General features: G+C 36.5%; 1 protein-coding gene across 1 annotated transcript in view; it reads right to left on the reverse strand.

Moving 5' to 3' along the window:
• LOC150098383 (leucine-rich PPR motif-containing protein, mitochondrial-like) overlaps positions 1-12127 on the reverse strand; it is a 446274-nt gene that overhangs the window by 229624 nt on the left and 204523 nt on the right. The window contains exons 18-19 of the mRNA XM_090405178.1: positions 11314-11391; positions 11112-11180 (exon numbers count right to left, since the gene is read on the reverse strand). Coding sequence (XP_090261304.1) covers positions 11112-11180; positions 11314-11391 — 147 coding nt within the window. The remainder of the gene's footprint in view (positions 1-11111; positions 11181-11313; positions 11392-12127) is intronic.

A 12127-nucleotide genomic window follows, 5' to 3' on the forward strand; every position in this document is an offset into this window, starting at 1 on the left:
GCTTGCATTTGAATGGTTACGGTGTAAAAAGACTTGAGAAAGTGTTGCTGAATGTAGTGGATGTGCAAATTCAGGGAAACTAGATTTGTTGGGGGGGGGAGTAGAGATACAGTCCTTATGGAGGCAGTTGAATGTAATAATGAATATAATATGCCAGAGCAAATAAGGACAACAAATCAGAGTGGGATAGTTAATATAAGGCATCAAGGTAGGGTTGGGGCTAATGGGGGTCTTAAATTCATGTACACTAATACTAGGAGTATTAGGAACAAGAAGGAAGAGTTTTTGGCCATGGTTGGCACTTCCAGACCACAGGTTATAGGTATTAGTGAAACATGGCTGACTGTAGATGATAAAACTAGTGGGATTGAATGTGATGGGTATAGTGTGTTCAGGAATGACAGAGAGAATAAAATGGGGGGAGGAGTGTTGTTGATGATAGCTGATGAGCTCCAGCCAAGGAGAAGAGAAGTTGAATTGCAGGATAGAGAAAAGAGCACATTTGAGGCCATTTGGTGTGAGTTAGTGGCTAGAAGAACTAAATATACAATTGGGTGCTGCTATAGACCAGGTGATGGAAAAGATGGTGGTGACAGTATGCACAAGCAAATAGAAGAAATGGGTGGAAAGAGGGTGATTATTATGGGAGATTTCAACTATGGTCGCATTGATTGGAGTGAGGAGAGGATACACGGGAGGAAGGAACTGGATTTTAAGCGGTTATTAAGGGATAACTATCTGCGACAGCATGTAATGGAAAATACTAGGGGTCAGAGAGTGCTTAACCTAGTAATTACATCTGAGGATTTGGCTGTAACAAATATGACCACATTGCCAGCAATCGGTGAGAGTGATCATAGGGTCTTAACTTGGGAGGTGGCTAAAGGTGTAGAATTTTCAATTAAGACAGGGTACATGTGGAATTATCGGGCGGGAAAGTATGACAAGCTTAGGAGTTTGATTGGTTCAGTGCCATGGCATGTACAACTGCAAGGACTAAAAGTTGATAGTGCATGGGAGGTAGTTAAGAAGTGCTTGCATGAAGCAATGGCTGACTGTATACCTAGAGTCCGAATAATAAATCAAGTAGGGGTTAAATGGATGAATAACACCATTAAGCTTGAGTTGCAAAAAAAGAAACAACTATGGAGGGAATTTAAGGAGAAGGGTGACCGGCAGGCACATGAACGGTATAAAGCGCAGGCCAGAAGGGTGACGAGTGTGGTAAGAAAAGCAAAAAAGGATTACGAAAGAACATTGGCCATGCAGGCTAAAGAGAATCCTAAACAGTTTTTTACATATGTAGCAAGTAAAAGGAAAAATGTACATGGCAGATTGATTTTAAAGAATGCCGATGGTAGGGAGGTAACTGAATCAGTTGAGATAGTTGAGTTACTGAGTGAGCACTTTGCAAAAGTATATCATCCAGGTGGTGACATTGCAGAAACGAATAAACCAGTAGATTATACGGGAATTGTGGTTAATGAAGTGGAGGTGAGTAGTCTATTGCATAACCTCAATGTCAATACATCTGTGGGATTGGATGGTATACCAGCTCGTGTTGTACGAGAAGCAGCTAAAGAATTGTCAGTACCCTTGACCATTTTGTTTAATTTGAGTCTCGGGTCTGGGTTAGTCCCGAGCGGTTGGAAAGAGGGGAAAATAGTTCCACTGCATAAAGGTGGTTCCAAGACTGCTGTTGTAAATTTACCGACCGATTAGCATATCAGGAATCATTGTCAAGGTCTTAGAGAAAATAGTCCAGAGGAAAATACAACATTGGATAGAAGAAAATGGGATACTGTATCGGGGACAGCATGGTTTTGTGAAGGGTAGGTCATGCCTCAGTAACTTGCTCACGTATTATAACACAGTGACGGCTGAACTGGATAAGGGTAATGGGTTTACGGTGATTCTACTGGACCTTGCCAAGGCCTTTGACAGGATTCCACATGGAATTCTAATCAGTAAATTGCAGCATATGGGAATGGACATAGGGTTGGTGAGATGGATAGGAGGGTGGTTGATGGAGAGATATCAGAGAGTGGTTTACTCGGGAGTAGAGTCCACAAGACGGCCTGTGACTAGTGGTGTGCCACAAGGATCTGTTCTTGGACCACTGCTGTTTAATTTGTTCATAAATGATATAGGAAATGATCTGAGAGGAACAGTTCATTTGTTTGCGGATGATGCGAAGTTGGGTAGGGCAATAGTGAATGCAGGTGACGTCAAAATTTTGCAGGATGATTTGGATAGATTGGAGGTCTGGGCTAAGGAGAATGGATGTCAGTTTAATGTGGCAAAATGTAAGGTTATGCATTTTGGGGTGAAAAGATTGGCGGCAGTTTACTGCATTGGTGGAACCCTGCTCCAGGAAATTGATGAGGCACGAGATTTAGGAGTGTTGGTAGATAAGGAATTGAAATTTAGGGGACACATTGCAAAAGTGACCAAAACAGCTCATCAAATCACTTGGTTGCTGAAGAATACGTTGACAAGTAGAGACAAGCAGGTTATTGTTCCTCTCTATCGAGCTTTGATAAGACCCCATCTAGACTACTGTGCTCAGATTTGGTCACCTAGGTTTCTTCTTGATGGGGAGGAGGTGAAGAGGATCCAGAGGGGAGTGACCAAGATGATAGCAGGTCTGTGGAATGAACCGTATGAGAACAGGTTGAGGATTTGTGGGTTGCAAAAATTGGTTGATAGGCGGAGGAGGGGAGATATGATTGAGACATTCAAATTACTGAAGGGTTTCTATAAAATTAATTCAGAAGATATTTTTGAGAACAGGGCTGGTTGTGGGAGGACTAGGGGACATCCATGGAAACTGGGCAAAAGTGTGGTTAGTAAAGGTGTTAGAGCTGGGTTCTTTACTTTTAGAGTAGTGAATGAGTGGAATACGTTCCCTGAGTCTGTAGTGGATGCTGTGACAGTGAATGAATTTAAGGCGAGGTATGATAGATACTTTATGAATGTCAAATAGTTGTGATGAATATGATTTGGGGCCTCCCTCGATGAGTCTAATGACTCCCTGGAGTTGCCCGTAATAATAGTAATAGTAATAATAGTAAAATTCCTGCCATGTACCCTCAAAGGGTGTACAGGATATGATAGTACTACATAAAAAATTTACATCATTACTAACTTCCTATCTACAATTTTCCTATAAATCAGTCTGTTACTTGTCAAGACTCCAACATTATCAGATCTTATATTTCTATCATTTAAGGCACTTTGCACCATGTCAATCCACCTATATCTTGGTCTACCTCTGGGTCGTTTTCCTGGGTCCGTTTTTCCTGGCAGAGAACACTTGTTTTGCTAATCTTTACTCCCCCATTCTGTTTAAGTGACCATACCACCTGAGATTAGCTCTCCTAACGCATTCCTGGATGCTGACAATGTCAAGTTCTTTCCTAATATCCTCGTTTTTAAAATAATATTGCCATTGATGCCATCCGTTCACCCCTCTAATCTTACTCACAATTCTCATATCTGCGGTCTCTAGTCTTTGGTCAAGTGTTTTACTTCTGACCCAGCTCTCAGATCCATACGTTAAAACTGGTTTGAACACTGTCTTGTATACAGCTAATTTAGTGTTTCGACTAATTTCGCTTTTATTCCATATGAATTTATTCAACTGACTTCCTACCATACCAGCTTTGTTGATTCTGTTGTCTATTTCCATATTTAATGTACCATCTTCACTAAAAATCATGCCTAAGTAGCTGAAATGTTTTACTTGTTCCACAGGTTCTCCGTTCAAAATACAGTTGACATTTTCAATGATTCTGCCTATTTTCATTGTTTTTGCCTTTTTATTGCTGACCTTCATATCATATCTATTACAACAGTAATTCAATTTAGTCAGGGAATCTTGCAGACTTGTAGCAGATTTATTTAGAAGTATAACATCGTCTGCATAAAGCAAAGAGCTGACATTAACATCTCCAATTTTGATATCATGTTTAATACCACTTTCCTTCATAATGTGATCCATATAGATAATGAATAACAGAGGGGATAACATACATCTGTGTCTCACACCAGATTTAACATTAAACCATCTTCCTGTACTTCCTTCAATTCTAACTGCTGACTTACAATTCAAATAAATACTAAGTATTGCTTGATATAATGCCCCATTGACACCATATAACTGTAGCATATTGAATAGCTTCTCTCTTGGCACCTTGTCATATGCCTTTCTCAGAAGGACAAAACTTTAATATAGATCTTTCGTTATATTCCCATTCTTTCTCAACTATTTGTTGTAAAGTGAAGATCTGATCCTGACAGCCCCTATTTGGCCTGAAACCAGCTTGTTCTTCACCAAGCTTTTCTTCCTCAATTCTTCTCAACCATTTCTCAAGTATACTTGTATATATCTTACCAGGAACACTCAGTAATGAAATGCCTCTGTAATTCTCACATTCAGTTTTATTTCCTTTTTATATATGGGTACTATGAGAGCTCTACTCCACTCATCGGGAATTTGTCCCTCTGTCCAGGCTTTCTGAACAATGTAGTGCGGCCACAGTAAGACTATTTTCATTGTTTTTGTCTTTTTATTGCTGACCTTCATACCATATCTATTACAACAGTTATTCAAATTAGTCAGAGAATCTTAATTAGCTTTTTTAATTAAGAAATCTTAAATAAGAAATTAGCAGATTTATTTAGAAGTATAACATCGTCTGCATAAAGCAAAGAGCTGACATTAACATATCCAATTTTGATATTATGTTTAATACCACTTTCCTTCATAATGTGATCCATATAGATAATGAATAACACAGGGAATAATGTACAGAATGACTGTGCATGACATGTTGAATGATGTCATTATATGGAAGGTGAGGAGAGAACATGAGGGATCAGTGTAAGTTAAGAAGTTTATTTGTGGTTAAGAAGGGGGTTAAATCTTGATTTTCTCTCACAGAGCAGTGTGTGAGTTTCCACTCATGCTGATAATGTAGTGAGTGCATGAAGTGTGAATGAGTTTAAGGGAAAGTATGATAGTTGGTTTGGGTGTTGTACAGACTCCCTCAAAGAGTGCTCAACTACCTGCAGGTCTCAGATAATAATTCGATTACTACTAACAATGATAATTAGAATTCAAATACCAAGAAAAAAAAAAGAAAGGAAGATGAAAATCTATATAGAATGATGGAGATAGTAGAACCACAGAAGATCTTTTAAAATGCAAGATCTGATGATACTGGAGAACTAACAAATGAGCTTGCTTTTGAAGAATATTGTTGATATGAATATTGTTTTTTTGAAGAATACTTTTTGAAGAATATTTGTATTTGTATTTGAATTTATATTTGAAGAATCTTGTTGATAGTAATATTGTATTAATTAAGCAGTCCTATCATAATAGTAATCCACCAGACAACAAGATAGTAATAATGTAAAGTTCTTGTAGTACTTCATAGTACTACATCATACTTCAGTGAATATACTATAGCAAACTCACAGGAGTGACAGGAATATGTATTATTATTATTATTATTATTATTAAGAGATACTCCAGCAAGTCAGGGACTCATCGAAGAAGGTAACATACTACGTGCACTAGCTGTTATACTTGTTCTTGAATTCATTCACACTGCTTGCACGCACAACATCCATTTGCAATCCATTACAATTACACAGCACTCTATGAGAGAAAAATCTAGATTTCACCCCCTTCTTGGAGGTACTCATTCTCAGCTTCCAAGGATGCTCTCTCATCCTTTCCCAACCCTCCACAAAATGAAAAATTCCATCAACTGAAATCCTGTATGACCCTGTCAGAAGTTTGTAAGTCTCAATCATATCACCCATCTTTCTCCTGTTTGCTAGTGTCTGCAGTCTACAAATTTTCCATCTGTCTTCATAATCGTATTCCACTATCCTGAAATCATTTTTAATACATTCCTTTGCAATCTCTCTCCATTGTATTAGAATCACAATGGAAACCAGGAGACCAGACCTGCAAACAATAATACAAGTGGGGTGTTATCAATGCCTTGTAAAGAGGAAAAATGACATCCTTATCTTTATATGCCAAAGTTCATTTCAGCACTGAAATTATCTTTTGAGTTGTATTTGCAATCTTTGCTACATGGCCCATAAACTTCAACTTCCTATCTACTAACACGTGCAAGATTCCTTGCATGATCAATTTCTTCTAGCATAATGTCATATTATATTAGTGGGACTGGATATCTAATCATGCCAAATGGTATGACTTTACATTTACTGACATTGAACTGACATCCATTTTCCCATGCTCACAATTCCAGCCTATTCACAAATCATTCTACAAGTACTGCATATCAGTGCATTCCTAATTATCCTTTGCATCATCAGCAAATAGCTGTATGTCGCCTGTCAAATCCTTCCCAATGTTATTAAAATGTACAGACTGAATAACAGTGGACAAAGGACTGATCCTTGTGGTACACCACTGGTTACCTTAAATCTTAGAGATTCACATCAACTGTATACCACTTTTTGATATCTGTCAGTCAGCCATCCTCTTATACATGCTAATATTTAAATCTTGGAGACTCACATCAACTGTATACCACTTTTTGATATCTGTCAGTCAGTCATCCTCTTATACACACTAATATTTTATAATCCAATCCCATATTCTCAAATTTATGAACAGTCTTTCATGCTGTATTCTGTCAAAGGCCTAAAACATGTCAAAGTTGCTAAAATATGACCTTCCCTTAGTCCATCCATGATGTTCATTACAAAGTAGAGCTTCTCTGTCAACCCATTTCTAAATGAGAACCCTAACCAACTTTTCCAAAATTCACCATCACTCCTGAGATGCTGATTGGTTGATAGTTGGCTACATCAGTCTTTGCACCACCCATGTGCAATGGGATTACCATAGATTCTTTTCATTAACGTGGAATCTTCCCTGTTCAAATTATATAGGTTGATAGTTGGCTACATCAGTCTTTGCACCACCCATGTGCAATGGGATTACCATAGATTCTTTTCATTAACGTGGAATCTTCCCTGTTCAAATTATATAGCCTGGTCAAAGGAATAGCCAGTTCACTTGAACACTCTTTCAGCATCCCTGCTGATATCTCATCAATTCATATCACATGAATTCTTATTCAGTTTGTGAAACAGCTCTAATACCTCCTTCTCATACACCTTGAGTTTTTTTTCATCCAATGAAGAGGTAGCAGTGAGCTCAATGTTGTGTACACCAGGTTGATAACTTTTAGCAAAAAGGACACACATTAGTTGAACAACCTCTTCTGTATCTGTTACCCACACACCATCTGCATTCACCAGAGTTATTCTTTCATATTCATTTTTTCTTTTACTTAGAGCATAATGATAGAATTCTTTGGGGGGTTGTCTTTAGCTTGCATAGCCAGTTTCTTTTCATACTCAAACTTAGCTTTCTGTACAAAAGTTGTGACTCTTCTGGACTGTTGCTTATAATTTTCATAATGGACATCATTCTTATGCACATGGTATTCTTTGAACTCTCAGGACATATGCTGATATCACATCATTTAAGTATTTTTTAAATGCTTCCCATGTACTGTTGATATTCTTCTCATCCAGCAACCGATACCACTGCTGCAGTGAACTCAGGATACTCCTCACTTGGTCATAATTTCCAGCTTTGTAGTTCAACATGTAACCCTTTCTGAATGGAACATTCATAAACTTAGCCACTTCCCAAGTGAATACCACATGATCACTCTCACCAACCAGAGGCAGAATAGTTACATCTTTAAATGAAACACCCTCTGACACTATAATCAAAACTAACACTCTTTGACCTTGAGTTCCTTCTGTCACATGCTGCTTAAGGAAGTTGTCTCACAACAGCTCAATAAATTCAGTTTCATTTTTCTCATATGATTTTACTGCTACACAAACAATGTTTGGATAATTAAAGTCCCCCATTATGATTACTCTTTTTGTGCTCATTGTCTTTATTTGGTAATGCATTTCTTCATCACTAGCAACAGATCCACCAGGTCTGTAACAACACCCCACTATATATTTGATCTTGTTATATTCCACTCCACTTCACATTAGATGGCTACAAACTCACTGCCATGAAAAACTGTTGCTAGTACCATAATCACAGATCTCAACACTAACTGGATTCAACTCATCTGATGTCACTAGCAGCATGCACCTTCTTCTTCTATCCTTCCTAAAGATACTGTACCCTTTACACACAATATGAAAGTCTCATTCTGATAATCAGGTCTCATTAATGTCTACAATCTGAGCTCCCAACATATTGATGAAGGCAACAAACTCTACCCCTTTCTTTCTGATGCTCCTAGCATTCATTTACAGACATAATAAGCTATCAACTTAAATTAAATATACACCTAGTCGTCGACTTACGACCTATGTGACTTATGACCACAAAAAAAAAAAAAAAAAAAAAAAAAAAAAAAAAAATTAATTAATTAATTAATTAATAATAAATCAGGCAGCTGTGCGTATGATAACTATGGGATATGATAGTTATCACACGATAACTATCTCTCACATACACTCAGTCGCTTTCAAGTATTGCGTGTGGTGTATTAATTAAAATTTTACTGAAATACTACCCGTAAAATGTCTAGTAAAAGGAAATGCCTTCATCTACAGATACGCTAGCTAAGAAGTCAAGGAAAACTATTGATTTAGAGTGTAAAGTGAAAGTTATCCAGAAGTATGAAGGCAGAAAGAAAGTGAATACGATAGCACGTGACTTGAAGTTATAACATTCCACGGTATCAACAATACTTAAGGACAAAGAAAGAATTCAGGAAGCTGTGAAAGGTTTCACACCTATGAAGTCTACAATTTTAACCAAACAACGACAGGGACCCCATCCATGAAATGGAGAAATTGTTGTTCATGTGGATGGAAGATTTAATACAGAAAAATTCACCCATGAGCCTTTGCATAGTGCAAGCGAAGGCTAGAAGTCTGTTTCAGAGTTTAAAATCACGCATCAGAGATGCTTATGCAGAAGATTTTCAGGCTAGTACTGGATGGTTTAAGCATTTTAAAAAAAAGATTTGCTTTGCATAATGTACGTGTCACAGGAGAAGCAGGAAGTGCAGATAAAGATGAAGTCCAAAAATTCTTTGATAGTTTCGACTCTTTAATCAAAGAAGAAGGTTATCTACCGGAACAAATATTTAACATAGATGAAACCGGCTTGCAATGGAAATGCATGCCTAATCATACGTACATACACCAAGAAGCAAAAAAGGATGACTCTGTTGCTTGGTGGGAATGCCACAGGTTTTAAGCTGAAGCCTTTTCTCATTTATTGTTCAGAAAACTGCCATGCATTTAAGCACATCAACAAGCACACACTGCCCATTTACTACCGTTCAAACCCTAAAGCTTGGATGACTCAAGCACTATTCGAAGACTCGTTCATGAACTGCTTTATTCCCCAGGCTTGTGAATATTCTGCAGAGAGAGGTATCCATTTCAAGATTTTATTGATTATGGACAATTCCCCTGGCCACTCTCCTCATCTGGATGACTTTCAACATGGTGTTAGAGTGGTTTTTATGTCACCTAACACAACACAGCGGTTGTGTTGTGTTGTGTTATGTCACCTAACACAACCGCTCTCATTCAACCCTTGGATCAGGGTGCTATTTCAGCATTCACGGCTCACTACCTCAGAATGACATTCGTGCAAGCCATCAAAGCGATAGATTCTGATGCTGATTTATCTTTGCGAGACTTTTGGAACCAGTACAACATTCTTCAGTGTATCAAGAATATTTCGACCGCATGGTTGTGCAACAAAGAATTGTATGTCGGGAATTTGGAAAAAGGGTCTAAAATGTTATGCGAATACATTTGAAGGATTTGAAAAAGGAGAGGAACTGGAAGTGATTACAGAAAAAATAGTTAAACTTGCAAAAAATCTTAAATTAGAATGTGAAATAGAAGACGTAGATGAGTTGCTAGATTGTGAAATAAAAGAACTTTCGGATGAAGAGTTGATTGAATTGGAAGCACAGAGAGTGTCAAAAGAAAAAAGTGAGAGAGGAAGAAGAGAAAGAAGAAGAGGAGCCAGAAAAGAAATCCACTCCAAAGAGTTTATCAGATTCTTTTTCGCAACTGAATAAAGCTCTCACCAGTTTCGAAGCAATGGAACCTAATGTCGAACGATTCACAAAGGTTGAATGTATCATTCAAGATGCTGTGCGCTGTTATCGTGAGATATATGAAGAAAAAAAGAAACAAACTGTTCAAACAAAGCTCAGCATGTTCCTCATCAAGAGAACATCTCCTACCTCAACTCAAGAACATGACCCTGACGATCCACAACCCAGCACAAGCAAAGATTAAAAATTGATGTAAATTTCATTTGTATTAATTTTTACATTAATTTTAGATTGTATTTTTGTGTTTACAGTACAGTGTACAGTATTATTTTTCACATTATGTACAATATACATAATTATAAATTTAAAAGATTATAAAAATAAATTATAAAGATGATAAAAAGATTAGAAAGTCTAAAGAATACTGTTAATAAATATATGGCCGACATACGACCAGATCGACTTACAACCTATCAGTCAGAAGAGAAATCGGTCATAAGTCGACGACCAAATGTATATATTTTGTTTGTTTGTTTTTTTAAATAAGAAATAGTTTCTTTGTTGCTTTGGTCATGACCCTTCAGTAACTTGTATGGTGGGTTACTTTGTTTTAATGTAGTTTGCTATGGTGAGAGCAGACTGTACTACACCAAACTATACAACACTACTTAGTACTGAACATTTTTCAATTCTTGTAAGATTGAAATATCATCATCATTTCATGAAAGTGAAATGTCATTCCTGATGTTTTAGGTTTACGTAAAGAAGAAAAAATAATTCGATACTGTAATGGTGCTCATAACATAACTAAGAAGTAAACATGATCCACTATACTGATTCAATATGACTAGAAATAAACAGTATGAATTAAAAAAAGAATAATAATAATGATACTTACTCTCACAGAAATGCACACATGCACCCCCCCCCACTTCCCACAACACACAAAGCAAGAGACAGAAAAACAGACTTTTTTCCCAGACTTACAAGTTGTGAAAGACTTCCAGCTTCAGTTTCGAAATGAAAACTTGCAGCAGTAGTTATTTTTTCTAAAAGCTATATAAAGGGAGAAATAATACTAATTTGTAATAACTTCTCATCAACTTCTTTGCAACAAAATTGAAGCATTTTATTTTTCTAATTTTAAAGAAAGCATATTATATGAACTGCTTGTTCAATAAATACATACCAGATTCACAGATTCTGATATATTTCCTTTTGCTTTATCATGTATTGCATTAACTGCAGTGGAAGAAATTGTCACATTCTAAAATAGAAAAAAAAAATTGCAAATTATTACTTAGTAATAACAATAATGAACAATATACAACAGATGGGAAACCATAAAGAGTATTATAAAATTATGTTATTAGCAGAGTAGAGTAACATTTTTTGTCAAGAAGTCCATTAAATGTCCATTTTAATCAAAAGAGATGGAATTTTTGAGATTGAGGCAAGTGAACCTAAAAGGATGTAGTTTATTAGGTTGCTTAAGCTTGTAGAGATAATGAAAGAAATGGAAAGCATTGATAAGATTATACAATAACTTTCTGATGATCAAAACTTACCTCAATTTTTCCAAACTGATTTATTTTTAAATAAAAATTAATACAATGGAAAACTTACTTTTAACTGCATAAAATTTCTGCATCTAGAGCATCTTCATTATGAATGCAAAATTTAAACAAGGCACATATTTGTAATAAACACTGTCAAGACATAGCATACTGCACACGGAATTTCAGAAATGCAAACACAATTGTTGCTATACAGTTTATAACACCATCAAGGTAGAGAAGGGAAAAAAAATGCATGCTTTTAAATTAGCAGGAAGTAGAAAAAATAAGTGAACAGTAACACTCAGAGAGTAGTAAATATATAGATGGAACAATTTTAAAATCAGTTGGTCAATTTCATCATCATCATCAAATTCCTGACATACATATACCCTCCTCAGTGGGTGTACAAGATATTATGACAGTACTACAGGAAAATGTTACATC

The sequence above is a fragment of the Typopeltis vanoorti genome, chromosome 15 (genome assembly GCF_054136105.1).
Source record: "Typopeltis vanoorti isolate ZY-2024b chromosome 15, IOZ_Tvanoo_1.0, whole genome shotgun sequence".
In the NCBI taxonomy this organism is placed as follows: domain Eukaryota; kingdom Metazoa; phylum Arthropoda; class Arachnida; order Uropygi; family Thelyphonidae; genus Typopeltis; species Typopeltis vanoorti.